Consider the following 26,682-nt stretch of genomic DNA (forward strand, 5'->3'; position numbering starts at 1 on the left):
TGTTTTTATTCATGTCCTGCCTTTCTTCCCCCATGGTGCCCGAAATGGCACACATGTGGTTCCTTGCAGTGACAAGCTCAGCTTCAGCAAGGTGGTAGCTTCAAGGGCCTACACACTATGCCTTTAAAATATGTTTGAAACACCACCACCCCACTCAAGAGAGTTCTGGGTACTTCAGTTCGTTAAAGGTTGCTGGGCACTGTAACTCTTGAGGGATAAACTACAGTGCCCAGAATTCTGTGGGGGTGGAATGTGCTTTAAAGGTATAGTGCATATACAACCAGAAAACTACCCTTCAAGGCTTTTATAGGTAGTGTAAAACTTTCCAGCATGTTGAGACAATGAGAATATAAGTTTGGGGGAGGGCGGAATAGCTTTCTTCATGAGCCAAGGCTTTCTCTTGGTGCCCATTCACTTAAGTGGAACTCTGCATAGTTTAAGGATACGATTAAGCAGCCCATTTGCTGCTGTTGAGGCCAGATACAAGGGTTTGTTAACCCCCCCCCCGGGAATTTTCTTTAAAAAGCCATCAGTGCACAACAGGCTATTCTCATCAAACTGATGACTCTGGAGAGCTCCGTTTGCTTCTAATCAGAGAAAGTTTTGCTAACGCTATCGTTCTGGAGAGAAAGAACATTCAAGCTTATCAGCCGTGTAACAAATATCTCAGGAGTGTACATACCCAACTCCTCAGCATTATAGATGGGTTTTGGGGGATGCAAAATGAGACTAATGTGACAAGCACTATTTAAATGTTGTTAGCATCATAATAGATCCCTTTGCCAATTGCAACCTCAGTCTTTGGGGGCCAAATGTATCTCTTGGAATTGTCCCCAGGCCACAGGCTCCTGCAGGCCATGAACTCTCACTAGCCTAACTTCATGACCTCAGTCACTTTTGCCTGCTTGAAAGGTGTCCTAGAACTATGATACTGACTCCTGCTTCCCTGGAAACTAGCCTACCATAGGTAAAGGGACCCCTGACCATTAGGTCCAGTCGTGGCCGACTCTGGGGTTGTGGCGCTCATCTTGCTTTATTGGCCGAGGGAGCCGGCATACAGCTTCTGGGTCATGTGGCCAGCATAACAAAGCCACTTCTCGCGAACCAGAGCAGCGCACGGAAACACCATTTACCTTCCCGCTGGAGCAGTACCTATTTATCTACTTGCACTTTGACGTGCTTTCAAACTGCTATGTTGGCAGGAGCAGAGACCAAGCAACAGAAGCTCACCCAGTCACAGGGATTTGAACCGCCGACCATCTGATCAGCAAGCCCTAGGCTCTGTAGTTTAACCCATGGTGGCACCTGTGTCCCTAGCCTACCATACATAGGTAGAAATTACATTAATTGTCCCACCCACTTTTGCTTTCAGCCGTGCTCGCTACTGGCATGTGCACTCTCCCACCAATGGATCTTTGGCTGAAAACAATTGCCCAACTGTTTTATGATTACAAATAACCTGAGGCCAAACAGCAACAACCCACACCACTGAATACAGGTTGTGCAAAAGAGCCGTAGAGGAAAATGGGAGGAAAGGCAGGTGCAAGAGGAGCAAAGTGTGTTTCAGACTTGGTTATATCAGGAGAGAGCTGGCTTGGAAGGAAGCACTATGGCAGCCCTGTCATCTAGGAGAGGCGGCATTACAAGGTGAGGCTGAAGAGGATCCAGCAGATGAAGACAAGGTGGGGGCAAAAAAAATTAGGACATGACTGGATCTCCTTCGGAAAAGTCATGCGCCAAAGGATTAATCTCTCTCAGCCAATATTGCTCCCAGGGGTGCAAGGCTTGGGTTTACTGCCACCAGCTATTCACATCTCACAGAAACAACAGAATGGAGCGGAAATCTAGACCAGAGATACAGACCTCCAGTATTAGAAAGGAAGCCTCAAAGGAGACAAGGCCATGGAAAACTCAGTTGGGATATGTGGACAGGATAGTGCCCATCTTAGGCTTCAAATCAGTGATGTTAATTAAAGATTGGTATAAGGAAATTCCAACTGCTGCTATTATTATTATTAGACTGGATGAGACACTGCAACATTAGAGAGACACAGTACTTAAGAGTAACAACCAAATATTCCTGCCCAAAGAAGATTGCGATCTAATTTTCAGTCTAGCTTGGCTCCTATCTGGTACTTTTTACAGTATCAATTGAGGAATGGGGACTTGGTGGGCGGTAGGGGGTTCTACCGCACAAGCTGAATCCTCCTTCCATTGAGCACTGGTGGGCAGTAAGGGAATTTTACCATCAAGAAAGATGCATTATTGGGCAGTAGGTATAAAAAGGTTGACTACCCCTGTATTAGCCAATAGGAAGTATCTTACTTGTACAACATGCAAAGTGTTTCCTTGTGTTCCAGCCTTGAAACAGTGTTCCAATCACCTTCTGCACAGCAGAGGTCTTAGCCAAAATTGCCTTTGAAGGTTGTGCTGATTCTCAAAGCATAGCTTTCCAGAGCATCTCAACATGTAGTCAGCTCCTCAGCCTCAGGTCAGGATCTCTCGACCACTGTCAGAATCTGTGTGCGCGGTGCATATTCCTCAAGACTGTGTGAGGTAGTAGGCACATAATTCTGCTTCATGAATATCTCAGATTTCTTTTAAAGCAAAAAGCAACAGAAAGCCACCAGCTCTTATGGCTAACAAAAAAATCTATTTAGGCAACAGCTGATGAAATCCCAAAAAGGTGGATCAATAGCTTTAGGTGGTTTCTGAGTTTTTGCCTCTCTAAATATTAACAAGCCTGTAATGCATTTATGCCAATTTGCCCACTGTATAAGTCACAGAATTCAGCTTAATGAAGAACTACAACCGGCACAGAGTGCATATGTGTATTAGAGGTGTGTAACTGACCAGCACATGCAGCAGTATATGGTTATAGAAACTATTGCAACACATTTCATTCAAAATGACAGAAATGTAATCAGATCAGTTGGAAGAATAATGCTGACTCCTGCCGTTTTGCCACTATGGTTAGGAGTTGAAGCATGAGGAGGCGATAGAGGGAAACACTGGGAGAAACCCCAGCACAATGGGTGGAGGACGGAGGGGGGAGACCTTTCTGTTGGACAAGCAGAAATGCTTCTGCTGACCAAACCATCTCCTTAGCACATTGAATATGACCAGAAATCTCTCCTGTTGGTAGTGCCTCTGCAAAATACAATCAGATAACCTAGACAGCATGATAAAGGGCCTGTTGAACTTGGCCACTTCCACCAAGTTATTGTGATATCTTGTATTCCACTGTGAAAACAGAGCCAGTTCTTACACTCTTTGAGTCAGCTCCAGTTCACATCACAACTAACTACTCAAGTGAATGGCTCACTCTCACATGTGACATGAGAGGGAAGTATTTCTTTGTGAGTCTTTGCTAACAGAAATTTCAAGATGTAACTGGAGGGATGAGGGAACCCCAAGAATTCTTCATAGGATAACTAACTTCTGGGATGAAGTTTAGCTTCCCCTGAAAGTCATTAAAAATAGACCTGTGCTTAACAAGTGGATGTGCAGCTACAAAAATAGCAGTGAAAAGAATAGGGAACAGGCTCCAATAATCAAGTGGAACAACCAAGTAGAACAAAGTGGAACAGGAGGAAAAGGGATGAGCCTGACATTTCAAACCAAATTAGTCACAAAGGTTTGTATTCCTTTAGTGGCACAGCAATAAAAACTGCTAGCACATTTGAAAAGCTAAGCAGGGTCTGATATGGTTTCAAATTGGATGGGGGCCCAAATATTGATATTTTTGCATTGCAAAGGATTGGGTTAGATGACCCTCAGGGTCCCTTCCAACTTCACAATTCTATGGTTCAATAGAATTTCCCAACTCTACAATTCTAATAACATGGCTTTTTTTCCACATGAAAGCGTGCAAGTAGAATTTAAGAACGAATTTCACATTACAGAATATGCTGAAAACTGCACTAACCCAACAAGTGAGTGGTAGATCTCAAATTCTTGTTTGTTTGGATGCACCCATAAGAAGTACATTTTAATGGGGTTTTTTGGTGGGGAGCGGTTAAAGAAATGTTTCAGATGGTGCAAGCCATCGACATAATCAGACCTCCCAATATGGTAAAACTTAGCTCATCTGGAAAAGTGAACTATCAATCTGTGTGTCATGGTAATCTGCAACGGCCTTAAACCCCCCCTCTCCCCAGTTACTATTGTGAAACCATAGAGAGGCATAGAGTATCCAACTTGATAAACTCTGGCTGCATGGTCAATAAATCTCCCATCTGTATCACTTCATCTTGAATGATTTTGAAAGTAATTGCTATTCTATATCTGCACAAAGCAGCACAGGACCGTAGCATTCTATAAGATGTGCCTGCATCATGCCTGGCTTATTCAATTCCTATTATGGGAAGCTTCAGCAAAGCAACTGTGTTTTCTTTTATGGGTCTATAGTGGGGTTGTTTTTAAAATCTCCCCACAGCCATTTTGATAACCTCCCTTTAACCGGCTTACGACGTCCAATTTCCTCGTCAAGGTTTTCTGAGTGGGAGGCAATTCCTCAAGAAATACAGTATTAGTGTGCAAACCATCAGTCACCTTTATGAGACAATCCTTGAGTGCGCGATGGCCGAGGTCTATTAAATACCCATAAGATTGATTATGGGAAAAGTGCACAGGAAACCTTACATTTCCAGTCCATTTTTATAGTATTTACAACTTCCTGTGATACTACTCATATGAGAGCCAGAGCTCAACAGACTAAGCTGTTATCCTATCTGCAAGCTACTGTATACATTAAGTGGGATTCAAAGAGCTGCTTAAGACTTACGATTGCCCAGTGGACCCTTTCCCTTTTCTTCTTCAAACAACTGAATCGCAGCCGAAACCCTCAATGTAAGAGTTTCCATTTCAAAAGCAGCTTGCCATGCAGCACGAGGAAAGATGCCGTTCAATAAAAGCCAAAAGTCCCCTGGGACTCATGAAACTATTTTCAGAGTTTTGCAAATCATCCCGTAAGTAAAAGCAGAGGTGAAGTCAAATGCATCTGCACAATCAAGTGAGAGGCATCTGTGAAGTCAAGTCTTCCAAATAGGAGACTACAGGAAGACACTTTTACAGTAGCTCAGCCTTGCAAATTAAGCCCTTGAGTATTCCTAGCCCATTTGTTTGAGGCAGGGAGAGGTATTGAGAGGGGGAACACCCTAACTCTGCAGAACTGCTCTGCCAGTTTGCCTGGAGATAGTCTCCAAGTTTTCTTACCTGGAACAAGCTCTCTGAGCAGCCATACATCCTCTGTTGCTATTCCAGCCATCTCCCACACAGGTAGCTATTGCTGTATTAGACCTCTAACAACTGAGCATCCCTCAGAAGACTCAGCGGTCTTCTGAGATTTGACAAAATTCAAAAATAGCATCATAAGCCAACTGGCTCCAGGAGGGCAGGTGTCAACTAAGTTGTGTGACTGGAACGAGGTTCACTTACTCAGCAGGATTCTCCCCCCACCCCAACTTAAATCTGGGTTGGGGGAGCCACCAGAATAGGTTTGAGGGCACAGGGGGGAAGAGAAGGTAGAAGTCTTCTTGCATGGCCAGACCTTGTTCCTCCACTTAGCGCTTTGCTGAATTCCACCCCAAGGGTGGAATTCAACATAGCTCTACAGCAAATGTCCTCGCAGTCCAGGGATTTCTCCTTGCAGAATGGAATGTTACCCCAACTCCAGATCACGGGTTCCCACAACCCTCCGGAGCATTTGGGCGAGTCTTCAAAACTGACACTCCAGTTGTGAGAGTGTGGTTAGGACAACTGCCAGTTGCTTGTTCCAACACAACATATATTACTATATAAGCAACTCATCAGTAGGAAACCTGGCTTTCAGTGTTACTGCAAACACAACCACTTGGATTCACAAGTACCTCGCTGCTTCTGATGTTGCTCTCCTGCTGCCATGTGAAAAAGGCAGGTCATGCAGTTAAAATGCACAGGCTGGATGCCCTAATGGAACACGGCTGCAGGTCCTGAAGCCTATTCCAAAAGGGACAAAAAAGAAAAGAATCCGCTTTGGTGGCAGAACCAATAGCCTGAGAAGTGTGCTATGTGCCCAGAACTCTAAAGGCATTTATTCGTGTGACACGGTGATATATAATTTTGGTTGACCTTTTGAATTCTAACCATTTAAACTCAATTCAAAAATTCATACAGAGTGCAATACCCCTAAACTTCTTCAAAGCTTTCAATTCAAGGTAAGATATCACTTTATATACGTCTCGGATAAAGGTTCTCTCTTCTTCAAACATCCTTTATACTTCCAAAAGTTACAAAAAGGCTTTTGAAGCTTTGGAGGAAAAAGGAATTGCCACTTGGGACCGGGTGGGGTGGGGGGAATAATCACCTACAATTTCTAAGCATGGCCCCAGTGAGCTGTCAAACCTCTAAAGAGCTTCTGAACAGCCATGTGGCATAGCAGGCAGACAACCTACGTTTACTTTGTAAGAAAACACAAGGAAGAGTCTGAGTACACAAACTTAAACAGTACATAAAATAGAATTGTATTAATCACCTCTTGCAAAATCTGTGTACATATAGCCTAAAAATTCCGAGAGATGCCAAATCATTTGGGAGTCCATGGAAGAAAATAGAGCACCCTTTTAAAAGTGCCACATAGCATCAGTGGATAGAGACTTGAGCTCCAATCCATTGTAGCCACAGTGTTAGCTCCCGGAGGACCCACAAAGGGTCAGCCAAGACGTATATCAAGAATACTAATATCCTGCACTGCAGAGGGGATTAGGGGACACAGGAAGAGGCATTCTATTTTCCCGGGTAAGAGAACTGCAGCCAATTCATGCGAGCATAGGCTGGAAGAAGTGGGAAAAGCTAAAAGGAATCTTCCACGCATAGGTACAATGGTCACAGAGGACTGGACTGTGTCCTAAAAGTGTGTGCTTCAAAGTCTATACCAAATTCTATACTGAATGCACCTTGCTTTGCAGAGAACAGAGTAATTAAGTGAAGGATCAAAAGCCATTTCTGTGAACATGGAACAAGCATCTCAGCGGGAAAACTGCCTGCTATCTGATTGTTTCTTGTTAATGTGCTTGAAGATTTTGGATTTCTGGACGTTCTTTGATTTCTGATAGCCAAACCCTCCACCGCCACCTCTTTTTTGCAATCTCTTCCCGTGGCTGCTGTTTACATCTGAGAAAATGGTGTCAAGGAATGCAAGTTCATAAAAATGTAATTAGCTTAAGCTATTAAAATTCTAAGGATGGCACCAAGGCCTCTTTTTTTTTTGGGGGGGGGTGGAATCATAGCATTAGCAGTACATTTTCAAAACTAGGTTGCAAGTGTGGCAAGGGAGAAGAAAACACCTGTAGAAATTTATCTAGTGACTGCCATCGCTCAGAGTTTTCCAATTAAGTTTTTCTACAGAGAGCAAAGTTAGCCCTCTATTAGATACCATTATTATGTCAAGCTTGTGACTGAAGCAGTCGTGTTCCAAAGGATAGAATAACTGGTCCATGTAAACACAAAGTCAATGGGCATTTTAGGATGCAAAGAAGATGGAATGAAACAACAAAAGCAGACCATAATCATTTGCCCTGGCAGGCCCTCCTTAAGAGTAGTGCTATCGCTACACGCTGAAAGCTCATGCCCTCCGCCTTTTTACACATGAAAATGTCATGTTTAAAATCTACACCTGCAGTTCTGAATTTCCGAAACTGCCATTGAACCAGATCTACTACCAGCCCACAAACTGGTTTACTGACAAGTGAACAGTTGACCCCAACACATCTGAATCATAGAAAGGGGAAGAAATACTTTGCAACAAAAGGATACTAAGGTCCACAAATGGTGGGACCTTGAAGCCAAAAGAGAGTGCAACCTTGAGCAGATCCAAGTTATTGACGTTGTAGATCTGTTTCAGAGAATGGGAATCATAAGCTCTTATATAGGCTTTGTAAGCTTCTTGGGCAGATTTGTGAAGAAAGTAGTTCTTCTCGATCAATTTTTCCAGCTGAAAATTACAAAGGCAGAAGGAACGTTCAATTATACAGCCATCTAATAAATGAGGAAATGGAACATTTTGCAGGTAACTGACATTGACATTTATCATTTGGAAGAATAGAGCAATACAGTTGGAATAGTACACACATTTATCAAATTGTAGTTTTCAAAGTTAACAATGCAAGCTCATTATCAAGAAATACTGTTCTTTTCCTTCTTCTTTTTTACAAAAATATGTGGCTATAGAATTTGAAAATTAGGTATAAATTTCCTTCATAGAACAAAGTGTGAAAACTCCACATTCTACAGTGGGACTTTTTACCAGGTCTCTGAAAAAAATATATCCTGGTCTCCATCTTACCTACTGCTAAAAATATACACAGCATGTTTCCACTTCCAGGTTTTTAAAAAATATATAATGCCATAGAGGAAAGGCTTCTCAAATAACGCCCCAATGTCAACCTCTCTGATATTAACGTCTTGCAGTCAACTCAGTTTACACTCACATGCTGTCATTTTATCCTTCGTAGTGAAATTCTTGTGGGAGGAAGTGCAAAACGACATCAGGGTCTGTTCCAGCTATGGCCCATTCCTCTGCCTGCCCTGAGTCCCTCAGGCCATATACTGTCAACTGCCCTGTGGGAACTGTTATTATTTTACTCTCTTTTCTATTAGAAATCCTTCCATGAGGACGTAGAAATATTCTGAAAGGCTACAAATAAACACTAATAAGACAGACCATAAGGGTACCACTCAGGTGCCTCAACATACGTAAGACACACACTGTGCTATGTTCGTTTTATAAGTAGGTTGCTACGGTTACTTTAAATGTAGCAGGATTAAAATTCATCCAAATTTAGTTTCACTCACACCTCACAATAGCTTCAAATTTGTGCACTGTGTTCTTCTATTATGATTTATTCATTAGATTGCTTTTTGTATTTATTTTTAGTTACCTAGATATGTGGGGTACAAATTTTTCCAAAGAAATAGGTGAAGCAAGCTTAAGAATGCAAGTGGCAGAAACGCTTTTATTTTTATTTTACCTGAGATTGGATGTCAGAAATTTTGGACCAAGAAAATTCAAATTCATTTAATGGTACCTAAAAGAACAATTAAGAAAACTGTTACATTATATGCAGAAGATACTGAAAAGGCAGGTGCTGCTCAAACATCAGTTCAGAGAACTGTCACTAAAAACAAATAGCAGCTGTCTAGAACATATGGAGGCTCACCCCAAATCCTATTCTTCTGCACTTGCTAAATTAGTGTAAATAAAGCAGGGTTTTTTTTGGTGATGACAGAAATCCAGAGAGCGATTTCAACACAAAAATGTTTCAAAGAGGAATGGAAGTTCATACACAGCATGAGCAGCTGTTTTGTAATCGCATTCTGAAACACCCTCATAACCAAAGACATTTCACATTTCTATACCCAACAGGGGACAATTACTCTGATGCATTCCTGTGCAAATGCGTCATGGAAGTTTCTGTATTTGCATAATTCCTGCAAAAGATGTGTTCGTGAGTCATTTTATGGTGGGAAAACAAGCTTATATGAACCCCCTGTGGGCTACCACCAATATATGCAGAAGCACTGCCCTGACATCTTCATGGTGGTATTGCCTCCATCAAAGCCCTCACCATTCTATGCAAAACATACAAAACAAACAATTTTATTGACAACTTATGACCATCCTTGGCATCATGGGCATTAGAAGCTGATTCTGTTTGCTGGATATGCAATGGGAGCAGTGCATCCATAGCTTGTGTTAAATTTTCTCTCCTCCCTTAAACTCCACATGCATATGATGGAAAGCTTCTTCTAAATTATGCAGTTTCATTACAGCAGCCGCTCTGCAATTCTACTAAGGTTATTTAGTTAAACACTCTTTAGGCAATTAAGGCAGGTAGAAATTATTTGATTAATCATTAAAGCTTAGCTGCAGTGCTCCACACTGACTTACCCTGGCTTGCTTTAGGTAACGCAAGAAACCCAGTTCTTCCGGACGTAAAATCAGCAGAGCATGTCCTCTTCCATTGATACCCCGGGCAGTCCTACCAACACGGTGAATGTATTCCTTTTTAAAAAGAAACAATGCGAGAGTAACTAACATTTTTTTTTTTGCAGTAAACAGAGGCACAGCAAAGGGCGCTCATACATAAACAGATCCGCAACTAAACTTACATAAAAGTCTCCTATTCCCCAAATGAAATTCTTATTTACTTCAGTTATGGACTTAGCTTTGACAAAATAAATTAGTAAAAAAAAGAGGAAAAGCATGGATGCTTTGGAAAAGTATACACAATGGGAAAAATAAAGCATTGTGGGGTTTTTTTTGGGGGGGGGAGGAGTTTGGCAGCTTGACTCTTCTTGGTTGGAGCCAACACAGCTGGAAGTTAGCATCTTCTGGCTGCTGCTAAGGTCCCAACACCCTGGACCCACCACCGCCCATGATCTTTATTTCTTGCTGCTCCTCATTACTGTCACCATTTGCATGCTCAGGCAGCCAGCAGCACATTAACCAGCTCTTTCCTTCTGGGCTCCCAATGTCTCACCTAAATGCCACTCTAACTTGCTCTTGAACATCGCTGGAGCCAGCTATGATTCCAATACTCTTGCCTTATTCAGCCATTCCATGCCCACCATTATAGAATTGCCTGTGTGAGGACAGGAACATGCTAGCTAGATCTGCTCCCACCCTGGTCATCCCCCTGTTACTGGTCTCCACATACCGGAAGGCAAACACCTGCAGCATGGATCCTGCTCCAATCCTGAAAGCTACATGCATGTTTCAGCAAACTGATCATGCAGCAACAAGCAATTTAACTGGAAGGCAGCGTGAAAGTCTGGCCTCTCTCTTCCTGGGATGCTGCTGTTTCTGTGCTGATGCAAGCCACCCCACATGCCAATAATTATTGGTACTAGCATTGTGACTTTTGCTACTTAAGCAGATCTTTGGTTCAGCATAGGGATTTGACGATGGAGGGAAGGAAAAGAACAGCTGAGTAGACACAGAGGAGTGAGGAGCTCTGCCATATGCAGAATGGTGCTCTCTGCTCACTATATACCAGATTTTCCAGTTCCTTTATCTTTTTTTTTTTTTAAAGTTTCCTTAGAAGAGCAATCTTCTGCAAATAACTTCCCCCAAAAAGGGGGGGGGGGAAACATTCTGATGGGTCTCAGAAAACAGTCTGAACGTACAGGATACAGAAACCCTGCAGAAGCAAAACGAAATTGGGTATAATCACTGTATGGGACAGAAACGTATGCATGCCACCTTGCCCGCCTTGGAGGAAATGTAATGGATAAAATTTAAATGTTAAATTGTGAAGTCAAGCTTAGCAGGGATTTTATTGATGCTCTATTTTTATTCTTATACGCCGTATGCCACCTTGCTATATTATAAGTGCATGTTATAAATATGCATAAATAAATATATTAAGATTTGCGGTCTCATTGAGTTTCAGGAACACGGGGGAATTTCTTAGGTGGGTTAAATCCACAGTGCCTCTGAAAACATACATCTTTCAGGAAATCGTACTACCTTTGGATCATCTGGTGGGTCATACTGAACAATCCAGTCAACCTCCGGAATGTCCAGTCCTCGAGCAGCTACATCTGTGCACAAGAGTATTCCAGAATCTGCATTGCAGAACTGGAAAAATGTCGTTGTGCGCTTCGTTTGCTTCTGCTTGCCCTAGAAGAAAGTGAGATGTTCGTGATGAGGTTCATAAGCAACTATGGGATTCTCCAGAGAGAGCCTGAAAGCCAACACATCCCTATAATGTACATGCATCACACTGCATGAATAGCAACCTGGCTACAAATATATCAGAATTATGTCAAAAATTATACTGCCAAACAAACCCCAAATCCATTACAAAGCCATAACTAGGTGTGAACAAGTGTCAGAACCACCACTGTGTGGGAAATAACCTGTGATATATTATGCACGGCGAAATAAATAGTGCTTTTTAATTCTTACAAGAAACCTGTAAAGAAAGGCCTGCATTACTATCCCCATATTGCAGCCAGTATGACAAGGCTCTGCAGTTTGCAAAAAAACACTCCAGCAAATCCATGCCTAAGGCAAGATTTAGATCAGAGAATTGCTGGCTGTCAGTTTACACTTTTAGCCACCACATAAAATCAGAAGAAATGTCCAGCATGGAAAAAGGCAGCAATTACTGCTTTTTATGAGAAAATGCAAGAAGAGCAGCCTACAGTAGGAAGAGGGACACGGGTGGCGCTGTGGGTTAAACCACAGAGCCTAGGACTTGCCGAACAGAAGGTTGGCGGTTCGAATCCCCGCGACGGGGTGAGCTCCCGTTGCTCAGTCCCTGCTCCTGCCAACCTAGCAGTTCGAAAGCACATCAAAGTGCAAGTAGATAAATAGGTACCACTCTGGTGGGAAGGTAAACGGTGTTTCCGTGCGCTGCTCTGGTTCGTCAGAAGCGGCTTAGTCATGCTGGCCCCATGACCCGGAAGCTGTACGCCGGCTCCCTCGGCCAATAAAGCAAGATGAGCACCGCAACCCCAGAGTCGGTCACGACTGGACCTAATGGTCAGGGGTCCCTTTACCTTTACCTTACAGTAGGAAGACTGTGAGAGAGACCTGAGTGCAACAGTACTTTCCTCGCTTGCGATTCCCAGAAACTGGCATTCAGAGACACACTCCAACATGGGAGGCAGAGCATAGCCATCGAGAGTAGCAGTTCAAGACTGATTTATGTTGTATATCAAACTTTCTACTTCAGTGGGAAAATAACTCAAAAAGTATTGAACTATAAAAATCTCCAGGTAGATGGTTAGAGACGTTGTCCAATAACGCATGGTTAAGTCTGCATTCTCCTCTCCCTGACCCCACATAAATCTATGGTACACCTTTTTTGGTGAACCTGTTTTGGGGTGTAAAGAAAACCAGCAGCAGCTCATACAATAAAACATCCTTAACCAACCTAGTGCCCTCCAAATGTTTTAGACTACAATTCCCATTAGTCTCAGCCAGCATGGTGTGCTAATGGGAGTTGTATTCCAGAGAGGTTATAGTAAAACCCATACACAGGAATGGGTTCTACCACAAATAAAAAACCTCTGCCATTGAATGGTTGTTAAACTGTTGCACAAATCTGCCCTGAAGTTTTGTTGCAATGACACATTTCACTGGAAATACTCAGGGCCTTCCAGGTTAGGTAAACTGGCAGAATATGAACTGCATCAGTTGTAAACATAAACATAAACATAAACAAAACAGAAAAAGTCCGTTTATGGGAGAGAATGAAAAACTTTTTTTTTTTGCTTTCTAAAAAGTGCACAGTATTGCAGTTAATTTAGTAAATTCTACCTGAATAGCCATTTTTGTGTTAATTTAAGAAGAAACAAAGGGTGCTCTGCTTCTTCCACAGTATGGGCACTGGGGGGGGGGGGAATCACTTTACTACATTAATGCAGACACACTTAAAATGGTTAACTCTCAGCTAACAACATTCTAACAAACAACTTCAACCTTGCTGACAAAACCGAGTTCTTCACATAAGCATTTTAAAGGCAGGTTTAAGAGAAAGGTTCCGCTGATGACATTTAAAGGTTAATTTATGACTCCATTGCTGAAATCTTGCTGAGATGCTGACATTCTTGTTATGCACTCTCAGGCTTCATAAAAGGCCACCTGCAATTTACAGTAACTTCAAAGCTACATGCATTATTCAAGCTTGCAAGTCGGCTCAAAATGCCCAGCTGCAGATGCAAAAGGGGTCTCATGATAGCATAGAGCAGGGTAAATTTCTTGCCAAAAAGAGGGACTATTGAAATTATTCACAGTGTGCCCTAAAAGTCCCCTAAGTCTGAGATCAGCTGTCAGTTAAAGATGGCACGTAGATGGCCAACATTTTTGTAAATGTACTGGTTGAAAACTGTCAAAATGCCTTACAACCTGTGGGTCCCCAGATGTTGTTGGACTACAACTCCCATTATCCCTGAGCTCTGGCCTTGCTAGCTAGGGGTGATAGGAGTTGTAGTTCAACAACATCTGGGGACCCACAAGTTGAGAAAGGCTGGCTTTTAACATCAATCACATCATAATGACCGCTAAGCTATTGGTTTGCTTAAAACATGGTTCATTTAACTGAACACCAGCACCATCCTTTAGTTGAGCAGAGAAACAAACTATGGAACAGCTGGCTTAGCGCTGCTTAAACCAGCCCTTTTAGTTTGTTTCTCTCAAAGAAACCATGAATGAGCAGGGAAGCCAAGAACGAACCTTGGCATTAGTTTGTGGGAGTACTCAAGCAGCATATATCAGCATGCATCTCATGGATAGTTAAACAAATAATACTTCACAGCTTCGCATTACCTCTGAATGCAGCCAGTGAAAAGGGAGCACACAATAACGCACAAGTGACGGATTACTGCTAGATTCTGGTTTATCAGATTATCAGCTTTATGTATATTAACCCAAAATAAATCACGAGTGATCAAAACAGTCATGGATAAACACTGCCAGTTTTAAAGTAGATTGTCATTTCCAAAACATATACTTACGTGAATGGCCAGGACCGGGAGATCAATGTAGTTAAGAAGTTCATAATGGTACTTCACAGACATACATGAAGAGAAGAACACCATCAGCTTTTTCTTCCGATTCTTCTTAAGGAAAGTGAAAAGCAGGAGGAACCTCTTTTCTGAAGGGCACACTACGTAACCCTAAAAATGATTGGGAAAATGGTTTTATGTACATATAGCCTTCTATAGTGCTATGTCTAGCAACTTCCAAACGGAAGCACGTTGTACCAAAATGCACCCAAAGAATTGTGTTCTGATAACCCCTTTCCTAATCTCTTACTTGTGAAAAACAAAATTTTGACCATAAGTGAAGGTGTGTGGTTCATTCCCATTGACTAAAGGAAAGGGATCAAAAAGGGGTTTTAAAAACAAACAAATCTGATTCCAATGCTATTCATCTGCCAGTAGAAAAGGCACCACTGGCAGAATGGATTCCCCTTCCTTCTGCAACCCCCCCCCCCGCCCCCTGTGATGGCAAAATCTGCTCCGGAGGGTTGGATAACCCTCTGTAGAAGACTGGGGGCTGCAGGAAGAAAGACATCCCATCATAGAAAACAGTTACGTTTTCTTACAGTTCCATCCTATGCACATTTGCCAGCAATACAACTAAATTCAGTGGAATTTTCCAGTGAACATGTTCAAAAATTATTGTCTTAGAAAATGTCAGGCCACCTGAATAAAGATTTCAGTGAAATGTGGGTTTTACTTTTAAGCCCCTTAAATTCTATTTTCCTTACAAACAAGGACTATAAAGAGAATCTGCATGAGTACAATTAAAGTTCACCCCAACTAATTTTCATATATTCCTGCAGTTTTTGTAGGAATGACGTTTTAAGGCTGGTCACTTGGTGCCAAGCAAAGATGATTCCTGCTCCCCCCTCCCAATCGCTTGGGCAGCATCTGCCTTTAATGTGACTGTGTTTTTATCTTCTTTATCCTAATTGCAAATTGTTTTGAGACTTTAGTAGGAAGCAATATACAAATTTAATAAACCTAAGCCCAATCTAAATCTGGTATAAGACCATTCCAAGTGAGATAGTAGACAATATCTTCAGGCAGCAGCATGGAGTCCAAACTATTTCAAAGCTGCACTTAGCTGTAATTATGCCACTGCAGGTGCATAGGAATCAGGTTTGTTATGGAAGATACATGAATATTTGAAAAAAGTGATCAGCTGTAAGCTGTAATTAGAAACATTATGTACACTGGCTGAACCTGAACTTGGATTCAGATCTCAATGTTTGGGTTTGCACGTAGCACTTATTTATTAAGATCCTAGGGCAGGCTACAGCAATATAATATACAATTATATATGCTACAGTAGAATTAAAAAAACAGAAGCAAAACCATTATATCCAGAGCAGAACAATACAAATTCAGCAAGTGCTGGGTCCCACAAAACAAAAAGCATTAACTGTCCAAAGTCCAGAGTGAAGTTACAGCTTCAGCATATGGTGAAAGCTATACAATGAAGATGCTAGATCAGGCATAGGCAAACCTGGCCCTCCAGATCTTTTTGGGACTACAATTCCTCATCCTTTCGCCTACTGACCACTGGTCCTGTTAGCTAGGGATGATGGGAGTTGTAGTCCCAAAACATCTGGAGGGCCGGGTTTGCCTATACCTGTGCTAGATGCATGTCTGTGGAACTATATGTGGTCAACAATAAAAGCTTATGAAACAACAACAAGCCATGGTTTAAAAGTGTGGCCTAGTCATGGCGAATAAACCCCGGTTAAGGCACTGAGCCGCATTGGGCCAATTGAATTAAACCATAACTTAAGAGTTACATGAGAACCAGGACAATATGAAAAACAAAGGGCACCTGGAGAAAGTGAAATCTGATAAAAGCAGAAAAATGAGTGTCCAGGCCAGTAAAAATGAAACAAACTCTGCTAAGAAGCTAATGTATCTTTCTATTCCACCACCACCACCATCACTTGATAGTTACCTGTTCAAGCCCATCTACAGTTGCGGTCTCTTTATTGTCATCAACCCCAACATACAATGGCTCCTTTTTTAGAGAAATCTTGGCCAGGTCTTCAACTTTACGGGTTTGTGTAGCAGAGAACAGCATGGTCTGCCTACGCTCTGAGAGGGAGAAAAGGAAGCAACTTCAACTGAATGGATTACAGCAACAGACCTTGAATGAAATAAAACACACTAATGCTATGAGAAACACACTTGCTCTTTGTATAATCTGGATATTTCTAAAATTAGCCAGTCACGGGTTTTTTTCAACTAAGAGCCAAATAGTTTCATAGCAGTCCAGTTTTGAAGTAGAAGCACACCAAAAACATTATTTATTTATTTATTTATTAGCAAGTGTTGATGCAGATATGCCTACTTGGGAGTAAGATCCACTGAACACAGTGGAAGTAATTTCTAAGTAAATATGCATGGGATTACTCTGCAAATGTTACTATCCAGCCCGCTGTAAGGAAGGCACATCCATTTAAAATTCTGTATGGTGCTTAAAATGAAAACGCAAAAGAAGTGAGCAAGAACTGCAAAAAATAAAAATAAAGTGTTTTGAGACCGCCGCTCTCCCTGCCATCTCAAGAAAGAAAGAATGAGGACAATTTGAATGTTTGGCTTACTTGGTAGGAGCTTAATGATCTGTTTCATTTCTTCCTCAAATCCCACTTCTAAGATTCTATCTGCCTCATCGATCACCAGGCACTGCAGGTTCTTGAACATAAACCCTGGAGTATTCTGCAAGGCATTTAAACAGTGTCACCAGCTATCACAAGGCACACAAAATAAGCCCTGAGCTACACACTTCTTTTCCTACCTGCATATGGTCAAGAAGCCTGCCTGGAGTTGCCACAATGATGTTAATGCCATTTGCAAGTTTCTGTGCCTCGGCAGATCTATTACTGCCTCCCATTATCAGGCCATAAGTGTGGACGTGATGAGTCATCAATTCTTTGAGGACACCATAGGTCTGCATGGCAAGTTCCCGAGTAGGCGAAAGGATGAGGACGCCCGTTCCTGGAAGGGGGCAGAGGGAAAGATGCAGAAAGGAGACCATAATGGCAAACAATTATTCCCAAATTTATCTTCAGACTTTCAAGTGAGAATGCAGAAAATCTTACCATTCCTGGGCATGAACTTTAACTTGTAGATGAGTTCTATGGCTGGAATAAGAAATGCCAGAGTTTTGCCACTGCCGGTTTTTGCAGCTGCTAGAATATCTCTGCAGATAGAGTAAGTACGAAGAACTGAATTTAGGAGTAGGAAAGCTGAAACAATTTAAAATCAAATAAGAATAGCTTTAAAGCTAAACATTAAAAATAAACCCGGAGTTTGTGTTTATGCATGCCTAGGCAAAAGTAAGTCCCACTGAGCTTATTTCTAGTTATAGGATTGCAGCCTAAACTACATGATTACACATAACACTGAAAATCATTTGCCAAAATACATAAGTGGGACTACTTGAAACTGTCACTATTTTAATTTTCCACCACAACCTTAACTGATTTTAATGTGGCATGCTTTAATACAATGCTTACAATCCAGCAATGAGATAGATAGAAAGAAATGCAGCCTGGTCCTATAAGCAGTTATTCAAATTAAGTCCCATGGGGTGATATCCAATTGTGATGCCCCATTTGCATATGAGACTGTTGCTTGTGCAAACAGGCCCTGCTCTTCCTCTCCTTTCCCTTACAGATGTGCGTTTCCCTGTTCCATATGGTGTGTTTGGGAGTCATGCTAAATATTACCCCTGTATTCACTGGGCTCTTATCCGGCTAGTGTGCACAAGATAGCAACCCCAGTAACAGCACGTGGGGTGGGGAGGAGAGGAGAAATCATTCTGTGGCTATCCGAGAGCTATCTCCTTAGTTACTTTGCATTCATAGGAACATACAAAGAGCCCTGTCGGATCAGGCCAATGGGCCATCTAGTCCAGCATTCTGTTCTCAGTGGCCAACCAGATGCCTCAGGGCAGAATCTGAGCACATGATCACTCTCCCCTCCTGTGATCTCCAGCAACTGGTGCTCAGAAGCATTGCTGCGTCCAGTTGTGGAGGCAGAACACAGCTATCGTGCCTAGTTGCCATTGATACGATTACAAAAAAAAAAAAAGTCCATACAAAACACACCTGCCTTCCACAAGCCATTTCTTACCTGCCTTCCACAAGTGGTTTAATACTTTTATGCTGAATTTCTGTCATGTGTGTAAAGCCCATGTCAGCTATTCCTTTCAACGTGTTCTCACTGACAAGGCCATTAAGGGAAGCAAATGACGTATCCTCAAAAGCACCTGAAGGCAGAAATGATCTTGGTCAGTTTCCATTGACAACATGCCAAAATAAATAGCAACAAACCCTTATTAAAGTAGAATAAAGCTGGTCTTTCAGTATCAAATTTCGTTTCTGCACACCACGGAAAATTCTGACGACAGCTAACTTATCCAGCTCCTAAGCATTCCCAGCCTCAGTACACACAACTTTCTCTGGAATCATCTGACCACCAAATAAGCTTAGTGTATTGCTGAGATGGTTTAATTTTTCCACATATGAAAGCCACATTGCAGCAATGCCTGAAGGAGTTACACATCTGCAAGTCCCACACACAGCCTACTGCAGGGGTCAGCAAACTTTTTTAGTAGGGGGGCAGTCCACTGTCCCTCAGACCTTGTGGGGGACCAGACTATATTGGGGGGGGGGGGAATGAACGAATTCCTATGCCCCACAAATAACCCAGAGATGCATTTGAAGTAAAAGCACACATTCTACTCATGTAAAAACACGCTGATTCCCGGACCGTCTGCGGGCCGGATTTAGTAGGTGATTGGGCCGGATCTGGCCCCTGGGCCTGAGTTTTCCTACTCATGGCCTACGGCATGTGTAGCATTTGCTTGCCAATATCTCTTGGCTTGAGTTGTGCAGATTAATATGGGAAAGTTCCACATGTCTGGACAATTTAATGCTACAATGCTACATACGATCATACACAGGCTGGGAACTGGCACCATAAAGGGACATCCCTCCTGTCCACCCCACCTTCCACTCTAACCAATGTGAATGCTGGAGCTGCAGACATAGCGTGGGCTGCACTGCTCCATCAAGCCTTGCCACTGCTGACCAGAGGTTCGTGCTGCAGCCGGATGCCAAAGCAAGGATAACTTGATCTCCAAGATCAACAGAAATCAAAATCCAGAGCCCTGGAGCCCAGCCCAATAAATCTCACCAAGTTCAATGAAATGTACTCTCAAGGGTCAGTCCACAGACAATAAGTGAAACTACCAATTGACTTAATGTTCGCTTTAAAAAAGAGAAAACCCAGTACCATCTGAACATTTTGATATACAAAATCTCACTAAACAAGAAACAGAACAAAGAAGTGGGAGGGGGGTGTGAGGAGCTTGCCTGTTAGTCCAAGAGGCAAAGCAGGTCCATCGGCATCTTCAGACTCTTCTTTCTCATCCAGATTTTCACTACTTTCTTCTTTGGGCTCCCCATTTAAGGTGTCTTCTTCCTCAGTGCATTCTTCCTCCATTTTTGCTTTCTTAGTTTCTGTGTATACACAATGCATGGAAATTAATCAATGCCAACACCGGACATGTACATATGCAGCAAGAATCTATATGGCAGTCAGTGTAGTTGGTATATTCATTGAAAGGGCCATAGGAAGAATTCCACATTGTTGATCTCTGGTTTTAGCATTTAAACTATGGGAGAAAAATGTACTTATGCCACATATAAACCACCACCAAAGTTTCTGTATCTAAGCTGCAAAAGGAGGGAAAAGCTGGTTCTGCACTACGTGGAGTAGTCACCTAGAAAGCAGAAGAGAACAAAGAAGAAAACAGAGAAGGCAGAATTGTGTTGCTCAATCAGATGAACAGCCAGTTTATCTACTGCTCTTCCAATATGGACTCCATTTTTCAGGTTTCCCATTCAACAGAAGCTGCGTCTCCCTCCCTGTGCTGCTCTTTGAAGAAGCTTCACTCTTGCAAGGCACTTGTGCTACTTCTTTAAACTTTGAAACCAGACAAGGTAAACTTTGAAACAGCACAAGGCAACTTACAAACATAGGACTGGCAATCCCCTTTGCACTGTGGTTCCCAAGCACCTAATAGGCAACTGTTGGGCACCTGAGCACCCCATAAAAGGCATTAAAATGGTCCCAGGCCCTAAGGAAGTTAGATTGGCTTCAACCAGAGCCAAGGCCTTTTCAACTCTGGCTCCGGTCTGGTGGAACGCTCTGCCTCACGAGACCAGGGCCCTGCAGGATCTGATTTCTTTCCGCAGTGCCTGTAAGACAGAGTTGTTCCGCCTGGCCTTTGGCTTGGAGCCAATTTGATTCCCTCCCTCTCTTTCTTTTTTCTTTTCCTTCTCCCTCTGCGATGAGGCTACATTTTAATATTTTAATGTTTCAATATTTTAATGTTGTATTTTTTAATTTTGTTTTTAAGTTGTAATCATTTAACTTGTTTTTATTATTGCTTGTAAGCCGCTCTGAGCCCAGCCTTGGGCTGGGGAGGGTGGGGTATAAATAAAAATTATTATTATTATTATTTTTACAACTGGATAAAAGTAAGAGATACAATACCATTTTCTGTATCAGCCACAATTTTTCTTTTCTTCTTTTTCTTCTTCTTTTTCAACTCAGGCTGTGTGTTTCCAGCCTCACCATTGTTTGGTGTTACTTTAGTCTGTTCCACACCCTCTGTTTTTTGTTCTTCAGCTGCTGCTTCTGAGATGCTGGAAAAGTCTTCTGCGATGCCCTCAACTGTTGCTCCTAATGAGACAAACAATAATAAATCAAAGCAATGTCTGATAGCATTTAAGAAACAACAACAACAACAACAACAACAACAACTTCACACATGAATTTTAAGGGCCAGATCACATTCATAGCTCCTCCAGTTAATTACTACTGGTGCATACACTCTCTCTATTGGACCCAATGGACAACCTCTTCTTGCTCACAAAAAGTAAGTGTGCACATGTTTTAGATAGGATATTGTAGAGCTGGAAAAGATTCAGAGAATGCCAACCAAATACGACCAAGGGGATGGAATGACTCCTCTGCAAGGGTTGCAGCACTTGTGCCTTTTTAGTTTAGAGCAGGGGTGTCCAACCAGCAAATCACGATCTACTGGTAGATCCCTGGCTGATCCTAGTAGATCACGGGATCCTTATCATGTACAAAAAGTTACGGAGGGGAAAGCTACAAATCTCTGTGCAATCCTCCCCCCAAAAAGCTCAACAACTTTGGGCACGTCCCTCCTAAAAAAAGCTCAACAATCCACCCACCCCACGCACACTCCTCCTCCGTCCAATGCCAATGGGTAGATCACTGCCAGTTTTTTTATACTGGGAGAAGATCAGTCTCTTGGGAGTTGGATATGCCTGGTTTAGAGAAAAGGTGAGTGACATGACACATGGCATGGAGGAAGTGCATAGTGTTTCTCTCCCTCTCTCACAACTCTAGAACTCTTAGAACTTGGGGAAGGGTTACAGCTCAGTGGTAGAGTAACTAGCTGCCTTGAAAGCAGAAGGCCCTGCGTTCAATCCCCAGTACCATCTCCGGGTAGGGTTGGTAGAGATTCTAGCCTGAAAGCCTGTCAATCAGTGTAGACAATGCTGAGCAAGCTAGACCAATGGTCTGGCTCGATTTAAGGCAGTCTTCCTATGTTCTTATGACCTGAAACTGAATGTTGGAAGATTTAGGGTAGACAAAAGAAAGCACTTCCTTATGCGGTGCATAGTTAAAACTATGGAAGTCACTCCCACAGGTGGCCACCAACCCATATGACTTTAAAAGATTAGGCAAATTCCTGGAGAAATCTGCTTCTCCCTCTGTTGGCCATGATGGCTATGCTCTGCCTCAACGGTCAGAGGCAGTCAAACTTCTGAATACCAGTTGCCCCCAAACACAGGAGTGTTCGAATCTTGCTTACAGCCCCTTGGCTACCTTGAGAACAGGATGCTGAACTTACCTGGGCCATTGGCTTGATCCAGCGGGCTATTCTCACGTTCTTAAATACAAAGAAACACACTGTTGTCCCCTGATCGGGGTGCAATAAATGTGTGTGGGAGGGAGCCACGTATCACCTTTTGGCGCCAGGCAAATGCATTCCTCTTCTCCCAGGCATTTGGCTAACTCAATAATCTACAGTGGTACCTCGGGTTACACTCCGGCGGCGCGGCAGCAGCAAGAGGCCCCATTAGCTAAAGTGGTGCTTCAGGTTAAGAACAGTTTCAGGTTAAGAACGGACCTCCGGAACGAATTAAGTACTTAACCCGAGGTACCACTGTATTACCCTTTTAAACTGTTGGGGGGGGTTGCTGTTTTTGCTAGTTACACTGTTATGTATTTTTTTGCGTCTTTATCCAGCCACCCGCCCTGTGACCCCCGGATGAAGGGCAGCGTAGAAATCCAATAAACCAACGCACAAATGAAACAGAGAAAGCCCGTCCCTGGTCTCCCCTCCTTCCCTCTAGCTTCCCTTCGTGGCGCCCGTGTCCCTGTCTCCCCACCGGCTGCCGTCTTACCGGAGGGCCCGGGGCCCATCGCGCCATCCGCCGCCCCCGCCGCTTGCCGGGCCAAGTTGCGCTGGCGAATCTTGAGGTTGCGCTTGTGGAGCTTCTTACGCAGCAGCCGCATCGGCAGGTTCCCGGTATTGGCCGCCATGGCTGCGGAGACCGAACGCCACCGCCGACCCCACGTGCGCAGAGGGAAAGGGAGGCAGGAAAAAGGAAGGAGCAGCCGGAAGCGGCGGAGGCCTGTGCACGAGAGCTTCCGGTGCCCATTCGCTCGCCTCCTTCCGCCCAAAAGGGGCAGGTTACAGCGGCCTCTAGAGGCTCGGAGGAAGATGCGCAGGCAGCTGGGAAGTGAAAGCGAGCAGGATTCTCCCTGCTTCTCTGCCTCAGAGCTCCGTCTTTCAATGGCAGTTGAGCCAAACGGAGTGGGCAGGTCGTCAGAGAGGAAAGCCACATTCTGCAGCTGTCCGCTCAAGTCACTGGTGCTACAGACACACTTACCTGGGAGCAAACCTCGTCGGATTCAACGGGACTGACTTCTGAGCAGACAGACACACGCACTGGACTGCTTTTGCAGAGCCAAGACGGCATCCTGGTTTGCTTAGCGATGCTAAGATGCCCTGTGCCATCCCCGACTGATGCTGCCAATGGTCATTTTGCATACAAGCTGAGCGCCATTCGAACGGCGCTTTTTGCATTTCGTTGCCCTTTAACCTTAACCTTTCTATTCTTTATGCCCCCGTGAGCGTAGATCACATTCAATGCATCTAATGAAGTGGGTTTTAACCCACCAAAAAATTATGCCAAATAATAAATATTTGCAAGACTGACTTGTTTTTGCTACGGCAGATGAACCCAGCTACCCCTCTGCAAGGTGTCAGTTATCTTCAAACCCCAGCTATGTAGCAAATCAGGCCCCAGCATGCACATAAAGCACCAGAGAGGTATGTAAACTGGTTCAAGGACAATATTGTTCAAAGTTAAGACATATACTGGCAGGAGGCGCTCTTAATATTCATGGGCAAAGTTAATGCAGGCTAATGAATCATTTATGTTTAATATATAAACAAATTTTTTTCTTCCAAAAAGCAAAGGGAAATTTATGGTTTTTAGGACCAACGAAAGTATCAGAGAATAGTGAGGAAGCTTTTTATAGGCTTATATAAATGTAGAGGGGAAGGGACCCCTAGAGTCATCTAGTCCAAACCTCTGCAGTTCAGGAATCACAGCTAAAGAACCCCCGACCTCGGGGTCAAAGAAACATACCGTGGTAGACGGTATAGTGTAAATTGCAGCTGCTATCCAGATTAGTCTCCATCCTTAGGCAAAACTTGCAAGGTGATTTTTGTTTTGGTAGGTGGAAAACAGAAATACAGTGGTACCTCGGGTTAAATACTTAATTCGTTCCAGAGGTCCATACTTAACCTGAAACTGTTCTTAACCTGAAGCACCACTTTAGCTAATGAGGCCTCCCACTGCTGCCACACCGCCGGAGCACAATTTCTGTTCTCATCCTGAAGCAAAGTTCTTACCTGAAGCACTATTTCTGGGTTAGCAGAGTCTGTAACCTGAAGCGTATGTAACCTGAAGCATATGTAACCCGAGGTACCACTGTAAAGAGAAACTAGACTGCATTCCTCTTCAACTTGGTATAAGGCTGTAACTGCATGGCATGAGTGAAATGGCATAATTTGCCAGTAGCCAGGAAGAGATTCTTGTCCAGGCCAATCATGCAGAAATTGCTGTCTATTTAGTTAAAGAATGAGGCTTCAAAAGCGCCAGGCAGTGACAGATCACAGAATGTGGTATGGACTCTGTCTCTTTAAGAAGTATTTCCAGATTTGAAAGCAAAACTCATTAGATAGTGATATACGAATCTCCAAAACAGAGGAAATGCAGCACAATAAAAAAGAGGACCAAAATTCCTATAAAAAGTGCATATGTACATTTGCAGTTTATGAATAATGTACAGAATCAAATTTAGATATAACTACTGTAGTGTAAGTAAAAGTAGAGTATATCGCTCCACAGTTGTCTAGGGCAGTGTTTCCCAACCTTTTTTGGGCAAAGGCACACTTGTTTCATGAAAAAAATCTCGAGGCACACCACCATTAGAAAATGTTTAAAAAATTAACTCTGTGCCTATATTGACTATATATAAAGTATGTCTGTCTATATATATATATATATATATATATATATATATGCTTTCGTAGATTTTCACGGGTACAGGAATGCAGGTTTTGGTGTCTTCGGGTGTCTTCCCGTGTAAGAGTTGGGGTGTCTAGGCGACGTTTCGACGAGGTCTCACTCGTCATCTTCAGGCTGGTGCTTACGGCTTCTTGTTACTGGAACAGAGCAGGATCTCAGTGTTTGAGTTCCTATAAATACTGTTGAGGGGGTGTGGTGTATTCTGGGCAGAGAGGAAGTTCCCAGGATAGTGTGACTTTTCTTCTTTTGTTCCTTAATTACTTGAGGGATATCTTGAGTGATTTCTTGAGTGATATTCTGAGTACCACTTAGGAGGGTCATTAAGAGTGGATTAGTTGCTAAAGCTTTCGTGTCTTGACCTCTTGAGCTTGTGAAGAGTTTTTCTGAGAAGATGGCTGTACTGCACTTAGTTGTGCTCTGGCTTGGCTTCGTGTATAGGGGCGAGCTGTGGTTTTGTGCCCTGTGCCAGTCAGATCTGTGTAGGGATTGCAGGGGGGTGTAGCATCCGGAGGTGCCACTATGGTTTGGCTACTGGATGGTGTCTGTAATTTATCTGTGGAGAGGGTCTGGGTTTGGGTCTGGTGTGGTTGATTGGTGATGGCGTTCTGTGTGCCTCTGGTTCTGGTGTCGGTTTTTGTGGGGAGGGCTAATTTCCAGATGTCTGGCAGGCGGGACGTGTCGTCACGCTTGTTCATGTTGTGAGGGTGTTTCTCTATCTCGATGGCTTCCATGATTATTCTCTTGTGGTGATGTTCCATGTTAAAGAGCAATTTGGAATCTGCAAAATTAATTTCGTGTCCTGTTTCTTTCATGTGTTGGAAAAGAGAGGAAGTTTTTTCTTCTTTTTTGACGGCATTCTTGTGTTCTGCGATACGTGCATTTATTCGTCTGTTTGTTTGTCCAATGTACGTGGCTGGGCAGACTTTGCAGGGTATTTCATAGACCCCTTGGTTTTCCAACTGGATTTTATCTTTGGGGTTTCTGAGGATATTGGCTATTTTTTGGTTGGTGCAAAAGGCTGTTTTGATATTGTGTTTATGGAGGATTTTGCTAATTTTATCTGTAGTGCCCTTGATATAAGGAAGGAGGGCCATGCCATTGTTTTCTTCTGTGTCTTGGTTTTTGGGGGGTGTTTCTTTTTGGATTAGCTTCGTAACCCTGTTTTGCTGGTATCCATTGGCGATTAACACATTTGAGAGATTCTGTAACTCAGTTGTCAAGTGGTCTTTGTCAGCCAGGCGTTTGGTTCTGGAGATGAGAGTCTTGGCTACGGAGTTTATTTGTGCAGGGTGGTGGTGTGATTGTGCATGTAAGTAGCGGTTGGTGTGTGTTTTTTTCCGGTAGATGGTGTGTCCTAGGGAGCCATCAGGTTTTTTGTAGATTAGGACGTCAAGGAAGGGAAGTTGGTTGTTGGCTTCTATTTCCATAGTGAATTGTATTTTGG

General features: G+C 43.0%; 1 protein-coding gene across 1 annotated transcript; it reads right to left on the reverse strand.

Annotated features, from left to right (window-relative positions):
- Positions 1-6,479: 6,479 nt before the first annotated feature.
- On the reverse strand, positions 6,480-23,245 carry DDX18 (DEAD-box helicase 18). Its single transcript, XM_083490048.1, has 14 exons — positions 23,040-23,245; positions 21,091-21,279; positions 19,905-20,051; positions 18,661-18,796; positions 17,625-17,725; positions 17,321-17,520; positions 17,127-17,241; positions 16,478-16,617; positions 14,506-14,667; positions 11,510-11,662; positions 9,929-10,042; positions 9,009-9,065; positions 7,795-7,972; positions 6,480-7,152 (listed from the first exon to the last, which is right to left on the reverse strand). Exons 1-14 carry the CDS (start codon positions 23,176-23,178, stop codon positions 7,007-7,009), a joined length of 1,977 nt encoding a protein of 658 aa, XP_083346174.1. The 5' UTR covers positions 23,179-23,245; the 3' UTR covers positions 6,480-7,006.
- Between the last annotated feature and the right edge of the window lie 3,437 nt (positions 23,246-26,682).

This window comes from Podarcis liolepis, assembly GCF_965112155.1.
Source record: "Podarcis liolepis genome assembly, chromosome: 1".
Classification (NCBI taxonomy): Eukaryota; Metazoa; Chordata; class Lepidosauria; order Squamata; family Lacertidae; genus Podarcis; species Podarcis liolepis.

Coding starts and splice junctions, on each gene's coding strand:
- DDX18 (XM_083490048.1), bottom strand. CDS start 23,178: ATGGCGGCCAATACCGGGAACCTGCCGATGCGGCTGCTGCGTAAGAAG. Junction 16,618..17,126: donor GATCATTAAGCTCCTACCAA/GTAAGCCAAACA, acceptor TCTCCCTCTCAG/AGCGTAGGCAGACCATGCTG. Junction 10,043..11,509: donor ACCCACCAGATGATCCAAAG/GTAGTACGATTT, acceptor CTTTTTAAAAAG/GAATACATTCACCGTGTTGG.